This window comes from Oncorhynchus kisutch, linkage group LG2, assembly GCF_002021735.2.
Source record: "Oncorhynchus kisutch isolate 150728-3 linkage group LG2, Okis_V2, whole genome shotgun sequence".
Classification (NCBI taxonomy): Eukaryota; Metazoa; Chordata; class Actinopteri; order Salmoniformes; family Salmonidae; genus Oncorhynchus; species Oncorhynchus kisutch.
In genome coordinates, this window is record NC_034175.2 from 55538216 (window position 1) to 55559174 (window position 20959).

The 20959-nt window shown below is 41.8% G+C and overlaps 1 protein-coding gene across 1 annotated transcript in view; it reads left to right on the top strand.

Annotated features, from left to right (window-relative positions):
* The first annotated feature begins 11888 nt into the window (after positions 1-11888).
* Positions 11889-20959, top strand: part of LOC109868403 (ubiquitin-conjugating enzyme E2 E3) — a 33871-nt gene continuing 24800 nt past the window's right edge. The window contains exons 1-3 of the mRNA XM_020457940.2: positions 11889-12293; positions 13498-13705; positions 15210-15260. Coding sequence (XP_020313529.1) covers positions 13509-13705; positions 15210-15260 — 248 coding nt within the window. The 5' untranslated portion in view covers positions 11889-12293; positions 13498-13508. The remainder of the gene's footprint in view (positions 12294-13497; positions 13706-15209; positions 15261-20959) is intronic.

Genomic DNA, 20959 nt, shown 5'->3' on the forward strand with positions numbered 1-20959 from the left:
GCAATTATATATCTACGAGTGTCTGCCTTTGTTGTCCCTCTCTGCGATTGCCGGTCCGTCTGCTGGATAGTCAGTCGACAGAGAGCCCCTGGTTTGTCCACCAGAGATCGAAGTCGTAGGTTGTTAGAATGGAAACTTCAGAGTACCATTTGGAAATGTTCTTAGATCGAATGTGTTTACCAGACTAAAGTATTTAAACAGATGTAGTCTGAATATTTGCTCTTTGGTTTGTAGATTTCTTATCCATTTCAACGTGGGAATGATCTCCACATTGTCTGGTCTTGTCCTTTGGTAGAGTTGTAGTTCTTAACCATTTAAACATGTAGCGTCAGCTCCAGGTTTTCTAGTCTTCTTAACCATTTGAGACGACCAGCTTACTTCTCTTTGGCACAGTTGCCAACCATTTCAACATTAACTACCGCTTCATGTTTTCTGATCTAATGTAAATTTAGTCTGAAATGGGCTTCATACTTAGTAGAAGAAGGGGGTGTTCCATGACGCCTGCTGTTATGGCTGGGCTCACGGGGGTGTGGCCATTGACCAGTTAAACTTTATATGAAAATCCATACTCTCATTTAGAAGGCTAACATCACATTTAATCTTTCACAAATAGTCTAATATGTAATCATATACGTTTCACAACATTTAGATATACACTCCACAATTGAGAAGGGTACTCAACCAAAGACACAGTCATGTGTTTTTCTGTCCTTCATGAGATCACCCAATGAAACAGACTCGACATGACTGTCTCTTAAGTGTCCACGGACCATTCCCACATTCTCAAAAATATAAATATTGTTTAATTCTCCCATTTTGAGGATTAAGAGTTTTGGCAAGGAGAATGTCTTTGTTCTCCATAGGCTCTCTCCCTCTATACTGAGAGTTTCTACCAGGACTGTATGACCGTTGTGAAACCTGATGTAGGAGAGAGAGTGAGACAGCCACGATATGCACCCAAAAGGGCCACGTTGTGACACATCAATACAACCAGTTTACAAGCTGAATGTATTGTCACACGGTTGGTTGTAATCTAGTTGTTGAAATCATTACAACAAGTTTACAAGCTGAATGTATTGTCACACGGTTGGCTGTAATCTGGTTGTTGACATCATTACAACCAGTTTACAAGCTGAATGTATTGTCACACGGTTGGATGTAATCTGTTTGTTGAAATCATTACAACCAGTTTACAAACTGAATGTATTGTCACAATGTTGGTTGTAATCTGGTTGTTGACATCATTACAACCAGTTTACAAACTGAATGTATTGTCACACGGTTGGTTGTAATCTGGTTGTTGACATCATTACAACCAGTTTACAAACTGAATGTATTGCCACACGGTTGGCTGTAATCTGGTTGTTGACATTACAACCAGTTTACAAACTGAATGTATTGTCACACAGTTGGTTGTAATCTGGTTGTTGAAATCATTACAACCAGTTTTGCCCACTGGGTATGGCCTGAGTCTAAATTTCTGCCAAAATGCAGCTGGCCTGGTCAAACCAGGAAGGAATTACCTCAACAGTAAAATAGATCATCCCTCAGGTGAACTATAGACCAGACATGGTGACAGACAGTCCTGTGAGGGAGGGATGCTAGATGCTCTTCATCTGATGGAATTTGAATGTGGCATAAAGAGCTTTGTGTGTGTGTGTGTGTGTGTGTGTGTGTGTGTGTGTGTGTGTGTGTGTGTGTGTGTGTGTGTGTGTGTGTGTGTGTGTGTGTGTGTGTGTGTGTGTGTGTGTGTGTGCACGCATTTATAAAGAGTAGAGTGCCTCTATCTGTGTGGCCTTGAAAGGTGTATTTAAAACTCTGCTCAAGTCATCAGAGAGTCGTCAGAGACGATTCTCAAACTAAACTGCCACAGTCAAAGTGTATTTTATAGCACGTTTTACTTATGGCTGTGAGATAGACGATAAGGCAAATACATTTCATTACACCGTTTTGTGTTGAGGTCTAGGGATGGATTCTGTTCATGTTAACCAATAAAGATTAACATTGGGTCAGACTGGTTTGAAATGTTGCTGAGTGGGTGGTGAATATGAATCCAGATGGGTAATAATGATAGCTAAATCCTGCGTCCTAGCATAGAATCGAAATGAGAAGAATAAAGAGGAGAGTGAAAGAGAGAGAGCATGAGAGGAGACAGAGAACGAGAGAGAGAGAGGAATAACTGGAATTCCTCTCTTTTCCCTGGCAATAATTAATGGTGGATATTAGTACATCACATTTCAATTTCAACATCATGCAAACTGCACAGTGGTAATCAGAGGACATTGGGCTACATTATGGGAGGGAGGGGGGATGGAAAGAGAGAGGGAGAAAACGAGAGAGGAGTCTTGAGAAGGGGCTATTCAGAGGCTATATACTTTATATTAATCCAGGTCAACAGAGAACATATCGGAGCTAAAATAAAATCCTGTTTAATAAATCCTCAGCGGTCAAGACAAAGCCAGCCCAGAAGTGCTGTGAACATAGCCTATTCCCAAATCTGTTTGTGTTGTATATGGAACTCCTGTGGTTATTGGCATGATAACGACTATATACGAGTTGGTGAGAGTACAAACAGATCTGGGACCTGGTTACTATGCATCACCTTCCTCAAGTCATCCCCCACATGCCTCTGTCTTTAGGTGGCCTTTCATACAGATCAATCAGAATGTCTATGGTGATTCCTCACCTCCAAGTTGTAATACACCTGCAATATACCTCAGAATGAATAAAGGGTAATAATTCACAGATTCTCACCCCCATCAGCAGCTCGATTCATTGGTACTCTAATTACCACACACTGCCCCCCTCCCCCGCCCCCCTCACATATGTGTGTGTGTGTTTGTGACTGCGAGTGTGGGCACACACGTGCGCACACATGCGCACACATGGACGCACACACTCGCACACACTCGCAGTCACAAACACACACACACACATGCGATGGGGCAGCCAAAGCGTGAACTGTGAACGCTGTGTGATGAAAACAGAAGGCTCATGTCACTTCAGTAGAATATTGTAATCAAAGAGGGCTTATATTCACAAACTGCGTCCCAAATGGCACTCTATTCCCTAAATAGTCCACTACTTTTGACCAGATCCCCGATGGGCCCGATGGGTCCTCGCTAAGCCCTCCCTTTCGCACGTCTCCAGATAAGCTAAATCTACAAACCAATCATTAAACATACACAGTCAGAAGGAGTTATTCACACAATGTCCTCCCCTACAAAACTATTGGATTACAACAATGTAAATATTTGTTCTCGTTGTAGAAAATCCATCAGAGAGAGAGCAATGTCTAGACAAAAGAAATGTAATAGTCAGCAGGTTATGTGTAATTGTGCGGCAGAGCTACAGCTACAGACAACATGTGAGAAGCAATTCCAACCAAACAATGTTAGAATTGGTCAATAAGCAAAGAAATGACCACCACCATATTAGATAAAAGGAAATCGGATCCGGTATCAAATTGACAGATGCAGCAAATAAACAATTTGCCTTTTCTTTCAAAACACTGCATTTAACTTGATTAGAACCATATGGCAATTATCCACAAAGACATCAGTGGTATTAACACACCACATCATGGAATAATTTCACCATACTCTTAAGGCAATATTATCATCTCCAGTCTACAACTTCGCACAAGAGTCAACCTGATAAAATTTAAACTACAGTGAAAACAAATAGCTCTGCAGCTCTACCCAATATCAGAACACTCGGAGGCAATCCTCTACAGCACTCCATTTCATGTGTCCCAAATGGCAAAAGTAGTTCACCATTGGAAATAGGGTGCCATTTTGGACACAAATTTGTTTCTGGAGAAGGGACAACCCACAACTAAGTTAGCGAGGTGTCTGTCTTCAGGACTTAAATACTTGTGTGAGGAAAGTATGAATTCATCCAAAACCACACCAGAGAGAAAAAACAACATCAGATTACACAATGTTCTTCTGGGGGAGTTGTCTTTGGCTGCATGGTGCCAGTGACTCAGTGTCAATGAGCACAGCGGTGTGTTATGTCTGGGAGTCTGGATGTCCCAACATGCTGTTTCAGCCTATAGACCTAGGAGGAGCAGGAGAAGGCACTTTCCTGAGGAAAAAAAGGACATCAGATTTCTAATGCCCTTTCACTTTTTAATTATTTTAAGAAAGGACAATTGGAAGTTACAGAGATAGAGGAGCTTCGACAGAGTAATCAGAAAGGGGGATCAAACCCCCATCACCATGGAGGATACGTGGTTTGGAGTCTGCAGAACTTCCACTACACTCTTTACAATCTTAGAAACAAGGGTTCTTCAGCTGTCCCCATAGGAGAATCCTTTTTGGTTCCAGGTAGAACCCTTTTTGTTTCCGAGTAGAACTATTTTGGGTTCCATGTAGATAGCACTTTTTTTTCTAAGAGTGTAGACCAGACTGACGCACTAGTGGCTCTATCTACACTCAGAACTACACAGAGGGCACCTTCACAAAGATGGAATATACACTTCCTCCTCTCTGATTATCGGACCTTATTGACTCGTATTGTCTACACACACATAGTCAGCTCACTCATGGCAAGTACTTCCATATCAACATTAAAAGTACAGTATAAGAGAGGGGGAAAGCTTAATTGACCCAATAAACTAACTTCAAATATAGACATCTCCGATACACAAACACTCTTAGTAAATATCAGGAATAAAAAACAAACAAACATCAGGTCCTACCTTTGGACAAACCACTACCACCAAAAATACACACAGACAGCACTGGAAGGGGAAGTTTTTAAGAGCAATGTTCGGACGGACGGACGGACGGACGGACGGACGGACGGACGGACGGACGGACGGACGGACAGACGGACAGACGGACAGACAGACAGACAGACAGACAGACAGACAGACAGACAGACAGACAGACAGACAGACAGACAGACAGACAGACAGACAGACAGACAGACAGACAGACAGACAGACAGACAGACAGACAGACAGACAGACAGACAGACATCTATCTGTCTGTGTGATGAAATATTAATGTCCATTTCCTCTGCTTTCTGTGTACTGAGTCTAATTAAGAACCCATTATTAATATTAAGGCAGGACAATCGTTTTAGGGTCCTGGCAATTCCTAAATGTACTCTCATTTAAAAGAGCCACAAGGTACATTACTTTTATTTATAGTGGCTTTGTAACTCTCTGTGTGTGTGTGTTTGTGCGTGTGTATTCGCGTGCATGTGGGCAAATGAATTACTGTCTCTCTTGTAAATGCAAACCCATTGTCTTTAGAGTAGCTCTCATATTAGTTTCTATGAGTTACTTTAGTCCATCTTCCTATCGTTCACACCAAAGGCCTTAAAACACTTGAGCATAGCATTTTATGGTTTGAAAAATGCAGTTGGCTGATTATGATCAGAAATATATAGCGGTACAGTGGTTTTTCTCTGTTATCATAAGGGCTTTTTCAGGTGGCAATAAAGTGTTACTACACTCATGTCATGGATGAGTGATGAAGGACATCCTGCAGCTTTCAGTAAAAGGCAGGTGCATTATGTTCCATTACTTTGCATACTTTTGAAAAAGGAGCTTGACCGCTTCAGTTAAGCTTAATAAAATAGTTAAATCAACTGGAAGTTGGATGTAGACAAAACACGAATGATAACATTGCAGATAATTGTATCAGTTGACCTACTGATTCCTTCAAAGACATTCCTACCTTTATTTACCTTGAGGTATTATTCATGAATAATTGACTTGCACATATTCCTCTCGCTAATGGGAAGGGAAGCGATTACAACAAAGATACAATAAACCAAGGACTTACTGCCCTACTTCCTTTTGCTTTTATATTCAACACAATAATGAATACCAACCCATTTTTCACTCTGTTGATATATGCCCTCCAGAGATGTATTTATTTTATTTATTTTTATTTATTTTACCTTTATTTAACCAGGTAGGCAAGTTGAGAACAAGTTCTCATTTACAATTGCGACCTGGCCAAGATAAAGCAAAGCAGTTCGACAGATAAAACGACACAGAGTTACACATGGAGTAAAAACAAACATACAGTCAATAATGCAGTATAAACAAGTCTATATACAATGTGAGCAAATGAGGTGAGAAGGGAGGTAAAGGCAAAAAAAGGCCATGATGGCAAAGTAAATACAATATAGCAAGTAAAATACTGGAATGGTAGTTTTGCAATGGAAGAATGTGCAAAGTAGAAATAAAAAAATAATGGGGTGCAAAGGAGCAAAATAAATAAATAAATAAAAATTAAATACAGTTGGGAAAGAGGTAGTTGTTTGGGCTAAATTTTAGGTGGGCTATGTACAGGTGCAGTAATCTGTGAGCTGCTCTGACAGTTGGTGCTTAAAGCTAGTGAGGGAGATAAGTGTTTCCAGTTTCAGAGATTTTTGTAGTTCGTTCCAGTCATTGGCAGCAGAGAACTGGAAGGAGAGGCGGCCAAAGAAAGAATTGGTCTTGGGGGTGACTAGAGAGATATACCTGCTGGAGCGTGTGCTACAGGTGGGAGATGCTATGGTGACCAGCGAGCTGAGATAAGGGGGGACTTTACCTAGCAGGGTCTTGTAGATGACATGGAGCCAGTGGGTTTGGCGACGAGTATGAAGCGAGGGCCAGCCAACGAGAGCGTACAGGTCGCAATGGTGGGTAGTATATGGGGCTTTGGTGATAAAACGGATTGCACTGTGATAGACTGCATCCAATTTGTTGAGTAGGGTATTGGAGGCTATTTTGTAAATGACATCGCCAAAGTCGAGGATTGGTAGGATGGTCAGTTTTACAAGGGTATGTTTGGCAGCATGAGTGAAGGATGCTTTGTTGCGAAATAGGAAGCCAATTCTAGATTTAACTTTGGATTGGAGATGTTTGATATGGGTCTGGAAGGAGAGTTTACAGTCTAACCAGACACCTAAGTATTTGTAGTTGTCCACGTATTCTAAGTCAGAGCCGTCCAGAGTAGTGATGTTGGACAGGCGGGTAGGTGCAGGTAGCGATCGGTTGAAGAGCATGCATTTAGTTTTACTTGTATTTAAGAGCAATTGGAGGCCACGGAAGGAGAGTTGTATGGCATTGAAGCTTGCCTGGAGGGTTGTTAACACAGTGTCCAAAGAAGGGCCGGAAGTATACAGAATGGTGTCGTCTGCGTAGAGGTGGATCAGGGACTCACCAGCAGCAAGAGCGACCTCATTGATGTATACAGAGAAGAGAGTCGGTCCAAGAATTGAACCCTGTGGCACCCCCATAGAGACTGCCAGAGGTCCGGACAGCAGACCCTCCGACTTGACACACTGAACTCTATCAGAGAAGTAGTTGGTGAACCAGGCGAGGCAATCATTTGAGAAACCAAGGCTGTCGAGTCTGCCGATGAGGATATGGTGATTGACAGAGTCGAAAGCCTTGGCCAGATCAATGAATACGGCTGCACAGTAATGTTTCTTATCGATGGCGGTTAAGATATCGTTTAGGACCTTGAGCGTGGCTGAGGTGCACCCATGACCAGCTCTGAAACCAGATTGCATAGCAGAGAAGGTATGGTGAGATTCGAAATGGTCGGTAATCTGTTTGTTGACTTGGCTTTCGAAGACCTTAGAAAGGCACGGTAGGATAGATATAGGTCTGTAGCAGTTTGGGTCAAGAGTGTCCCCCCCTTTGAAGAGGGGGATGACCGCAGCTGCTTTCCAATCTTTGGGAATCTCAGACGACACGAAAGAGAGGTTGAACAGGCTAGTAATAGGGGTGGCAACAATTTCGGCAGATAATTTTAGAAAGAAAGGGTCCAGATTGTCTAGCCCGGCTGATTTGTAGGGGTCCAGATTTTGCAGCTCTTTCAGAACATCAGCTGAATGGATTTGGGAGAAGGAGAAATGGGGAAGGCTTGGGCGAGTTGCTGTTGGGGGTGCAGTGCTGTTGTCCGGGGTAGGAGTAGCCAGGTGGAAAGCATGGCCAGCCGTAGAAAAATGCTTATTGAAATTCTCAATTATGGTGGATTTATCAGTGGTGACAGTGTTTCCTATCTTCAGTGCAGTGGGCAGCTGGGAGGAGGTGTTCTTATTCTCCATGGACTTTACAGTGTCCCAGAACTTTTTTGAGTTAGTGTTGCAGGAAGCAAATTTCTGCTTGAAAAAGCTAGCCTTGGCTTTTCTAACTGCCTGTGTATAATGATTTCTAGCTTCCCTGAACAGCTGCATATCACGGGGGCTGTTCGATGCTAATGCAGAACGCCATAGGATGTTTTTGTGTTGGTTAAGGGCAGTCAGGTCTGGGGAGAACCAAGGGCTATATCTGTTCCTGGTTCTAAATTTCTTGAATGGGGCATGTTTATTTAAGATGGTTAGGAAGGCATTTTTAAAAAATATCCAGGCATCCTCTACTGACGGGATGAGATCAATATCCTTCCAGGATACCCCGGCCAGGTCGATTAGAAAGGCCTGCTCGCAGAAGTGTTTCAGGGAGCGTTTTACAGTGATGAGTGGAGGTCGTTTGACCGCTGACCCATTACGGATGCAGGCAATGAGGCAGTGATCGCTGAGATCTTGGTTGAAGACAGCAGAGGTGTATTTAGAGGGGAAGTTGGTTAGGATGATATCTATGAGGGTGCCCGTGTTTAAGGTTTTGGGGAGGTACCTGGTAGGTTCATTGATTATTTGTGTGAGATTGAGGGCATCAAGTTTAGATTGTAGGATGGCTGGGGTGTTAAGCATGTTCCAGTTTAGGTCGCCTAGCAGCACGAACTCTGAAGATAGATGGGGGGCAATCAGTTCACATATGGTGTCCAGAGCACAGCTGGGGGCAGAGGGTGGTCTATAGCAGGCGGCAACGGTGAGAGACTTGTTTTTAGAGAGGTGGATTTTTAAAAGTAGAAGTTCAAATTGTTTGGGTACAGACCTGGATAGTAGGACAGAACTCTGCAGGCTATCTTTGCAGTAGATTGCAACACCGCCCCCTTTGGCAGTTCTATCTTGTCTGAAAATGTTGTAGTTTGGAATTAAAACTTCAGAATTTTTGGTGGTCTTCCTAAGCCAGGATTCAGACACAGCTAGAACATCCGGGTTGGCAGAGTGTGCTAAAGCAGTGAATAGAACAAACTTAGGGAGGAGGCTTCTAATGTTAACATGCATGAAACCAAGGCTATTACGGTTACAGAAGTCGTCAAAAGAGAGCGCCTGGGGAATAGGAGTGGAGCTAGGCACTGCAGGGCCTGGATTCACCTCTACATCGCCAGAGGAACATAGGAGGAGTAGAATAAGGGTACGGCTAAAAGCTATGAGAATTGGTCGTCTAGAACGTCTGGAACATAGAGTAAAAGGAGGTTTCTGGGGGCGATAAAATAGCATCAAGGTATAATGTACAGACAAATGTATGGCAGGATGTGAATACAGTGGAGGTAAACCTAGGTATTGAGTGATGAAGAGAGAGATATTGTCTCTAGAAACATCGTTGAAACCAGGAGATGTCATTGCATGTGTGGGTGGTGGAACTAATAGGTTGGATAAGGTATAGTGAGCAGGACTAGAGGCTCTACAGTGAAATAAGCCAATAAACACTAACCAGAACAGAAATGGACAAGACATATTGACATTAAGGATAGGCATGCTTAGTCGAGTGATCAAAAGGGTCCGGTGAGTGGAGAGGTTGGTTGGTGATTTAGACAGCTAGCCAGGGCATCGGTAGCAAGCTAGCATAGGATGGAGGTCTGTTAGCCACCCCTTACGTTCCGTCAGTAGATTAGTGGGGTTCCGTGTGGTAGAGGGGATTAATCCAAATCACACAACAACAACAAAAATAAAAACAATAGATATAGTTATAGAGGCCCAAGAAGAAAATATAATAATAATAATTTAAAAAATAATTTAAAAAAAAATAATAATAAAAAAATTGTCCGATTGTCTATTCAGATAGCAGCCGGTAAGACAGCTAACGGTTAGCAGGCCGCAGATGGGCGTTCAGGTAACGTCGCGACGGAGGAGCCGGCCGAATAACTCCTTCGGGTAGATAACGTCGGCAGTCCAGTTGTGAAGGCCCGGTGGGGCTCCGCGAAGGCAGTAAAACGGGTCCGGATAGGTGACTGCAGCCCAGGTGTGATTGATGGAACTCAGGAGTGATTGACGGAGCTTGCTAGCTCCGATGGTCACACGGATAGCAGCTAGCTAGCTGTGAGATCCGGGTATGAATGTCCAGGGACATGGAGAGAAAAATTGGTCCGGTATGTTCCGTTCCGAGCCGCGCTGCGCCGTACAGAACTGGCGATAGATTTTCGAGCTAAAGGATAGCTGATGACCACAAAACGATTTGCCAGTAAAGGAGCTAACTAGCTTCTGAACTAGCTTCTGGATTAGCTTCTGGCTAGTTTCAGGCTAGCTTCTTGGAGTTTCTGGCTAGCTTCTTGGAGGATTACAGATCTGAGGTAAATAATACTTTTTTATAAATATACATTGGTGAGGCGGGTTGCAGGAGAGTGTTTTGAAGATGAGTTGATGGAAAATAAAAATAAAATGTATGTGAAAAAGTTGTAAATATATATATATACAGGACACGACAAGACGAGGACAAAAGACGTCTGAACTGCTATGCCACCTTGGAGACAAAATGTATCTATTCTCTCCCTACTGTACATTTGATTCATATCATGGCTGAGTACATAAAACTCTGTTTTCCTTTCCTTTCCCTGCTGTCAGTGAGCTGTCACAGACGATAAGGCCCAGACGTCAGGCACTTTCTCCTCTCCTCTCCTCTCCTCTCCTCTCCTCTCCTCTGGGGAGCTAGCCACACAGCCAAACTAAACAATGTTCCTTTCTGATTTCACCTCTAGATTCTGTGAAGGAGCCATCAAAACGTATTGTAGCTGATTCTGAATCCTACACTAATCAATGGTGGCATTTCTACAATATTTTTATCACAATGGTGTGACAAGAACTTGGCAAATAATTTACTGATAATGTTTTCCCCCCCTCGATCAATCAACTATGTGGTTATCTGCTGGGTGTCAAACGTTGCAGCTAATCCTCCTGTTTGCACATGTATCCTGTGGAAGCTGCTGAAGTAGCAACAGATTCAACTCTTTTCCCTCTGAGTAAGTGACTGGCATCTGTACATTCCAACCTGCCACAACAGTTTATGACTTATTTCTGACTGCTGTGTTCTTCATGTTAACACCCTGTCAAGCTGTCATGGCATTCCTTTGAATGTGTGTAGTGCAGAGAGGTAGGCCAATTCATAAGCAAATGTTTGAGGTTGTTAGATATTCTTTCATAGCCTGGCTGTCTAGACTCACGTGAAAGCCAGGAGGACTTCAAGTTAGATGTCAGCCAGAATAATTATTTCATGCTTCCGCCGTCAACATTTAAGTATCTCATACTACACCTGGGTAACCTGGCCTTGGAGACAGTACCCATTCAAGACCCAGCAATAGTTTACTATATCACACAGTTAACACAGGTGCTTTATTTGCCTTTGAATTGTTGAATCAAATAACTAATGGATGGATGAATGAATGAAAGAATGAATACAGCACCAATAAAGTGCTGTGAGAAGCAATCAATAGAACTGCACCTACTGTAAGTCTATTCAAATAAGATCAGTTCAATTCAATTATCCAATTATGATAAACATTTAAAATTCATTAAATTAAGATATTATAGGATATGAATTATTAACATATAATGTAAAATATACACATATTCCGTTATAGAAAAACAAATGCAGAAGGTAATACATATGTTATAAATTCAGAAGTATTTGGCAATCTTCAACTTGTTCCCAACGGGATACATTATAGCTTTGTCTATATACAATGGATCCGTTCTCGTTCCGTGCACAGCTGCAGTCAAGGCAATCATCACAGAAAACTTCCACAAGGCAACATTGTATCCAACTGTAGTGACACATAACAAGCGTTGTTCAAACCTGTATTCTGTATTCCCCTCCGCTGTTTTGAAGCCCCAAAAACAACAAAATAATAGTCCTACATATGCTCCTTCACTCGAATGAATATCAGAGGACTGCAAGTAGTGACAGACAGTGCATTTCCTGCTGTTTGCTCCATGACCAACGTTTGGAAGTGAGAGTGAAACAGATCTCCCTGTCTCAATCTCAATGGACCCAAAGCAACGATTGACTCACTCGCTATCCAGCGCCACCTGTCTCTTCTAAGCCAGTAATGCAGCACCTCCTCTCCTTCCGATTCTCCAATGTTCACAGCTTGGCCGGAGCTCGTCGTCTTCCCGGCTACAATTCCACCGGATTTTAAACACTCCTACCCGGTCTAAATCAGGACGAGACCACGCTAAAGGTAAAGAACAAGCTCCAAGGACCCCGGAGAGTCTAGTTTAGGCGGAGAAAGATCGTTCTTTCTTGTTTTTTTCAGCGCTGTCGTGTTAGAGGGAGCTTGCTCAGAACTGACTTCATGCATCAGTTGACTTGGTACACCATGCTGATACTGGAGTCTCCTACCATAACAAACCTTGCCGATCTACAAGGGACTCTAAGGTCGGATTCGAAACATGTACTGTTCCTTAGAATGCGTCAATTGACTTATAGTCGATATGCTCCTATTCGTCGGGGATAGACGTATAATAATGGTCTCCTAAAGTGAGAGAAACATGCTATGTTTTATTTAGCTCGCCTGCCTGTCTGCGAGCCCCCTTGCTGCAAATAGGTGCAATTATGCTTTCCTTGCAGCTCTTCATTCGTATTCTCCAAACCAATATTTGTGTGATGGTGGCTATGTTGTAGGCTAGGAGCGTTTTGTATCATTGTTTTCTATTGCTTGGCTTTTGACAGGTAAATCATTCGGGAACTCACCCCAAAACGAAGGTATAGTACCCTAGTCATTAGTCACAAGGATTAAATCCGAGCCTTCTTTTATTACCGTCCACAAGGCTTCAAATACACTGCGATAATGTAACAATATTTGCACGCGTGTTATGGGTCTATAAGGGGATTATTAAAAGCCAATTGGATCGAGCTAATGGAATGATTTGGTGACCCTTATCTAACCATATAGCTTGATATAGACGTGTGGTGTGACCATTATGGATTATGGAATCATAAAGAACATCGTTTGTCCATCAAAATTACAGTGATTTAAATAAAGTACTCGAATGGATATTATGTATAAATAGTTTTAGCTTTTGTTTATAAATAACTTTTGAAGATTACTCAGTAATGCTCAACATCTAACCATTAAATTGACAGACAGGACATAGGCCTGAATAGGCCTACTCATGTAGGTTACAAACCACAGACCAACCCACAAAGGGGTCTACCAGTCCAGTGAGTTATGTAAAGTTGAGGAGGTAACCTACATGTCTGATGATGAGCAACACCTATCTCTCTCGGCTGGATATCAATAATCTCAGCTGCAATAACATCATGCGTAGATTCAATGCAGTTATCGATTAGCTGTAGCCTATGACCATGTTATTATCCAAAGTTATGATGTAGGTATCCCAGTTATTGAAACAGTGCATAACTTTTCTGTTCATTCTTCATAGGGGGAATCAACATGTCCAGTGAAAGACAAGGGCAGTCAGATGATGAGAGTCCAAGCACCAGCAGTGGTAGTTCTGATGCGGACCAGAGAGACCCGGCAGTGCCGGAGCCCGAGAGAAAACAGCAGCCCGCCACACCCCCTCAGCAACAGAAGAAACCTACCAAATTATCCAGCAAGACTACCGCCAAGTTGTCCACTAGTGCTAAAAGGTAATGTCTTCATTATCACTGTCTTCTTCCTATTTGGAATAATTCATAATTACTGTAGCCGACACCCTGCTAAACTGAGTAGCCTAATATAAGAATTATGGTTAATTTATAATGCTTTAATCCTTTGAGTCACAAATCCTATTATGATAGGAGCCATTTATTTTAATCTATTATTCATGTGCCAAATACGATTATTAAAAACTACAGCCATTGTACTACATTATCATATGTAGTAAAGGCTTTATTATTAAGTTGTTTGATCAAGGTTTCGTGAAGTATTGATAGTGACCTATTCTCCTCATCATGTCACAACATTTAATGTTGTGTGAGAGGAAGATAGTCACTTTAACATACATAAATGTTTAGCAGTTTTCAATCTTATCTGAACTTCAAAAATAAACAGAATAATCTACACAATAGCCCTTAAAGTGTCAATCAGCAGTTGCAATGGCGGCAGGTAGCCTAGTGGTTAGAGCGTTGGACTAGTAACTGAAAGGATCCCTGAGCTGACAAGGTAAAAATCTGTCACTTTCAAAATCATGGACAGCGCTATGGATGCACACGGACTGACCATCCATGATATTGAAATTATAGTTTCAACCATGTTTTAAGGCTATATAGGGTTTGTTTACATTTAAGTTGTTTACAAACAATGGAGTTGTATTCTTCAAGAATCAGTGGGTACATATCATTGATTTACAAGTCCTAAAATGGATGTAGCAACTGCAGATTGTCCCTTTTAATATATGTATCAAATACTAATGGTAGACCAGAATAGAAATGTATTTAAAGGCAAGTATGTCAAAATCCTCCCCTTTTTCTCCCTTACGAACTGTTAATAATGCTTTAGTAACAGCCCCCTACGCAGCTCTCTCTGGTTTAAAGCCCTTGTCAAATATACCCGAGGTCCTCCCCCCTCCCTCTCCCTCTTTGCCTCATTTGCATATAAGCTTTAAAATAAAATCTTTTGTGCTTAATGTGACTGGAACGGGCGGATGAGTGGCGGGGTTGGAGGTGAGGGGAGCTAGCTTTGTGCTGGGGGTGAGAGTGTTGTTTTGGGGTGAATGGATAGGAAGAAACGAAGGAGAGAAAGTTTTGCTGTTTTGGGCTTCGGGTTCTGCCTGGGAGAACAAAGAGGAAGCAGCCATGTTAGCTGTGCTGAGCAGAGAGAGAGAGAGAGAGAGGGAGAGATATATAGAGAGAGAGAGAGACGTGCAGTTAGAGCTACATTGGTAGAGGGCAGTGTAAGTCCCTAGTCTACATGGCTACTCTAGTTTAGTGCTGTAAAATCTCTTCTCTTCTCCTCTCTCATTTCTCTCTCTCTCTGACAGCGAGGTCCACAATAGAAACAAGTCTGTTGACTTTGCTGTGTTTTTATCCTTGATGATTGTTTATGTGTGTATTGTTCATCCCTATAGGGCTGCTCTAGTCTAGTGCTGTTGAGTCTCTTCTCTCACAGCCCTCTTCTCATAGTTTCAATACATGTATCATTTATTTCCCACAGAATCCAGAAGGAGCTTGCTGAGATCACTCTGGATCCACCACCTAACTGCAGGTATCGCAAAGATTTCATATTCATTTGTTTTCTGTTTATGCTCTTTTTTTGGATGAGGCTGAATGCTGTCAGTTATGTGTTCTGCTGTCACACCATACTGTTGCAAGATATTTATTTTAACTTGTTGTATTACTTGTCATATTAAAGTGTTTTGTTAGGACATTCATATTATTTCAATGCCTGGCTTCAAAGCAGAGACGAAGAGGATGGTCTGGTTTGATGGTTTTTGACGTGTTAAATAATTGATTTGTAGCTGTGGTTTTTGCCCTGTCATGTTTTCAATAATGCAACAGATGCTGCATTTCTGCCGACTGTCTTTGATTCCATCCTACATGCTGTTGATCTCTGTCCATTTAGATTCCATCTGTTGTAACGAGGTTGACATAGAAATGCCTTTATAACGGAGTTGACACAAATACGCGTTTATGACAGAGTTGACAGTTATGTGTTTATAACAGAGTTGGCATAGATACAGTATGTGCTTATAACGGAGTTGACATAGATATGTGTCTATAACAGAGTTGACATGGATATGTGTCTATAACAGAGTTGACATAGATATGTGTCTATAACAGAGTTGACATAGATATGTGTCTATAACAGAGTTGACATAGATATGTGTCTATAACAGAGTTGACATAGATATGTGTCTATAACAGAGTTGACATAGATATGTGTCTATAACAGAGTTGACATAGATATGTGTCTATAACAGAGTTGACATAGATATGTGTCTATAACAGAGTTGACATAGATATGTGTCTATAACAGAGTTGACATAGATATGTGTCTATAGCAGAGTTGACATAGATATGTGTCTATAACAGAGTTGACATAGATATGTGTCTATAACAGAGTTGACATAGATATGTGTCTATAACAGAGTTGACATAGATATGTGTCTATAACAGAGTTGACATAGATATGTGTCTATAACAGAGTTGACATAGATATGTGTCTATAACAGAGTTGACATAGATATGTGTCTATAACAGAGTTGACATAGATATGTGTCTATAACAGAGTTGACATAGATATGTGTCTATAACAGAGTTGACATAGATATGTGTCTATAACAGAGTTGACATAGATATGTGTCTATAACAGAGTTGACATAGATATGTGTCTATAACAGAGTTGACATAGATATGTGTCTATAACAGAGTTGACATGGATATGTGTCTATAACAGAGTTGACATGGATATGTTTTTGTAAAGCAGATGGGATGCTGCAGATTCAGTTTAATTAGAGAATGTATGATTTTATGTTTTTGGATGAGCGCTGAATCATTTTGCTTCATACTTTTTAACTGTTAAACACGTCTTACTGTTTGCTGTTAAACAACTGTTTGCTGTTAAACAAGTCTTTTAGAGGGTGAAAAAATTGTCTGTTTAGATTCTTGAATGCCCTTTTGTCACCGTTGAGTCTTCTGAAATTCAATTGCAGTCATGCGATTTGATAAACTTACAATACTTTGCTTACTGGGGTGTGTAAATGTTCTTTATCCAAACCACTATTGCACAGATACCGACAGTTGTACTTTCATCATTTTTGTTGTTGTTGCATTTTAAATGTCTTCAACCAAGGAGAAATTACAGACAGAGTTTGAGTTATGCCTCTGAAATTGGGTTTCATTCTGTCATTAAGTGTATTAGCTCTAATGACTTTGACCCCAGCCCGGGAATGTCCTTCTAGAACATATTCATGAAGCAGCACTATGACATATGGTCTTTGTTTTGCTCTCTAGACCCAGGACTTAAAGGGGGGTACTGGCATTCTTCAGACTAGCCCCTTCACCCCTCTATTGGGCTGCAACCATGAATTATTTCCTGCTAAACAAACCTCACTGTGGCCACTGCCTCTTTGAAAGCCGCTCTCTTATATAGAGATGATTCACGTTACACCAATATTTCACTGTCATGTATGTTATGTTTAAGTGGACCCCAGTAAGAGTAGCTGCTGCATGTGTGACAGCAAATGTGGATCCTAATAAACTAAACGTAACACTAACCTCCGACATGAATTCCTTTGACTCCAGGTTTGTGGTTTTAGAATAGAATCAGTTACTGTGGTGTCATAGGGGTTGATGTAGAGGCTGCTACCTTTAGTCAAGAGACATTTATAAGAAACGTCTTTGGACAAACATTCTGGGGTGTAATTAGCCCAAAACATTTCGCAACGGAAACAGTTTACTCCAAACGTAAAACGAAACAAGAGTTTCTATTGGAAAAATTCAGGTAGGTGCCTCCCTATATCGTTCCGTTTGCTTCTGTTTGGTTCTGTTTGGTTCCTAGTGAATAAACCCCTGTTTTCTAAGATGCTGATGTTGCATGTATGCGTAGGTTAAGTTAACCTTCGGCATGCAAGACTGCCTCACTGAGATGTAGATTGGATCACTGTGTCCCTGTGAACATGTGGTCGTGGATCATGGACCACAGATCAGCATGATGTGGGTGAATATGTGCTCCTCCTCTGCCTGTTGTGTTGATGCTGTAGTGGTGAGCTCCAGCCCACACCGTGTGTCTTCTGAATTGAACCGGGATCGATATCCTGCCCTGGCACAACTAGTGCATTCCCGAGACAACCTTTGATAATGGTAATTGACAATGCAGGACCTTTCTCGGTCTTATCCTTCACTCTGTGCTGTGCACTTTGAGTAGGAGTGCTGATATAGGATCAGTTTTTCCTTTTAGATTATAACAAATATGATTAAAAGGACAAGGGCGACCTGATCCTTGATCAGCACTGCTGTCATGGTGTGTGCATGCGTGGCTCATGAATCACCTTTCAGTCAATTGGACAGTCAGTCTCTGGTTGTGTTCCAAATAGCACGCTGTTCCCTATACAGTGCACACATTTACCTGGAGGCTGCCTGGGACACACATCCCCAGTGGCCAGTGCATTTACCTGGAGGCTGTCTGGGACATTACAGTGGTTTGATGGTAATGCGTCACATTTCGGCTCACTGCCTTGATAGTGCCTTGGCCCACAACTCGGCTCTAATTTCAGTTGGTTTAGATAACCTAGTTCATTGCTTTTGGTTTTGGTTGCAGTATCAACTATCAAATATTTTCCTTGTTCTTTCACCTTAGGCCCTTGTGTACTCCAAATTGACACAGTAACACACACACACACACACACACACACACACACACACACACACACACACACACACACACACACACACACACACACACACACACACACACACACACACACACACACACACACACACACACACACACACACACACACACACACACACACACACAGTACTACACTAATCCAAGGGCAAGCTCTCCTGCAATTTGATGCTAAGAATTACAGACTTAATGGACCTGAATGCCATTCTTAAACAGATGAATTAAAACATTACCTCTGTGTTGCTGGTCCACCCAGTGTAGTGATGTTCCCTCTAGGAACCTATTCTAGTCTATTCATATTCAGTAACCTGATCGATGATGGTTTTAATGTTTATGCCGAGGCTATTGGATAGTAATGCAGAGAAGCACCGCTATTGATGAAACACCAACGCCACCATGCAGACCTGTCTGACCAGACACAAACACACATGTTTATGAGCAAAGGACATATATGGGGATGTATACTCCTTTAGAAAAGGAAAAACATCCAAATGACGACATGACTAAACAAAATAAAGCTACTATAAAGCACATCAACTGTATAGTCTAGTCTGCTCTGTTTGTAATGTACCTTGACATGCAATTCTTCCTGTGCCGGTCTTCCTGGTATTGGTTTACAACGTGCACTCTGCTCACTTCTTCTTTGAAAGGACAAAGTGCTAATAGCCATGGAATTTCTAGTGAGAGTGAACACATTGTAGCAGAGGACTTCTGCATCTGCACTGCATATCCAGTCAGGGCTCACTTGAAAAAGACATGTCAATCTCAATGTGACTTCCCTTGTTATATATGTATTATGTATATAAGGATACATAATCATTGAAAATAGTTAGATACAAGATACAATTGTGTATACATTGGAGGCGTTCTTCTTGTTAGCTTGCATTGTGTATTGATAGTTTATTCTGCATGGCAGGATACATTTCACCGTCTGGCCGCCCCTACCTCTACTCCTGTTAGAAGACAGCGTCTGGAATTCATCCTTTTCATCATCTGGTTTCTAGAGGGATACTGTTGAAGAATAATTTAGACAAATTATGAAAAGACCTTCTCCATCTTATTTATCTGTGTTCCATTCATTTATTCAAACAATCTCATTTGTATATAATTGGTAGATTAGTTCAGTAATTGGTGATTTCTCTCTGCATATAGTCTAGTTCAGAAACAGATCAGGAAAGAAGCAATGTTAGTGTGTATCACTATAGAACAGGCTCAACCAGAGAAACTCTACACACACTGTACCCCTCAGCTGTATTCTATGTATCTTGTCATTATTACACTTAAAGCAAGCAGTGCATGTAGAATGGGCTATGAAGAAATATAATGCTGATTTCTCTGCCCTGTTCATCCAATCTGATCTACCCTGAATAAATGTTTAAAGAAAGCTCTAGACTCTTAGAAGAAAATGTGCTATCTTTGGCTGTCCCCATAGGAGAACCCTTAGAAACGTTTTGGTTCCAGGTAGAACCCTTTTGGGATCCATGTAGAAAGAACCCTTTCCAAAGAGGGTTCTACTTGGAACCCAAAATGGTTCTACCTGAAACCAAGAAGCGTTCTCCTATGGGGACAGCTGAAGAACCTTTTGGAACCCTTTAGGCTAGAACGTGTCATTAAGGTTTGATGCACAGATCTGATATGAACCAGAGTTAGTTGGTTATCGCCTGCTGTTGGCAGTCCGTCAGTTACTGCCTGGTCTGTGTCAGCTGTGGTAGGCGCCTTGGACATTCTACCCTGCATTACTGTGGGGTCACACAGTGTAAGACAGTCCCCACTGCCACGTACACATAGGCCAAAGAGTCACCCCCTCTATCCCCCTTCTCACCCCTTCAATCCCCCCTCCCCATTTCACTCCCCCCTGTCTCCCTCACCCCCAGGACAGTGAAAAGGTTGTTCTGTCCTGTCATAGCACACAGGTTAGCATTTTTCTTGTTCTGGAAGCAACTTTGCAGAGTGATCACTAGTTGGCACAGACAAATTCCTCAAATCTGATTTTAAACCTGACCCTAACCTTAGCCACACTGCTAACCCTAATGCCTGACCCGAACTTAAATGTAGACCAAAAGGCTCATTTTAGTTTTCAGGAATTTTTACAATATAGCCAATTTTGACTTTGCAGTTGGCCTATCTAAGAGTTCTGCCCCCCGGACAAGACTCATGACAATAAATGTCAACCTGCACTCTATACCTGCCGTGCTTTGTGTGGCTTTATGTGTTCAATCCCCTCAGGGATCGTATAGTCATATTTCAATAGAAGCTGTGGCATGTGTTGTTAGTTTATTATTATCTGTCAGTACCACCAGTTCCTTCTTAAGGTAAAACTGCTGTCCACTCCCTTCTTAAGGTAAAACTGCTGTCCACTCCCTTCTTAAGGTAAAACTGCTGTCCACTCCCTTCTTAAGGTAAAACTGCTGTCCACTCCCTTCTTAAGGTAAAACTGCTGTCCACTCCCTTCTTAAGGTAAAACTGCTGTCCACTTCCTTCTTAAGGTAAAACTGCTGTCCACTCCCTTCTTAAGGTAAAACTGCTGTCCACTCCCTTCTTAAGGTAAAATTGCT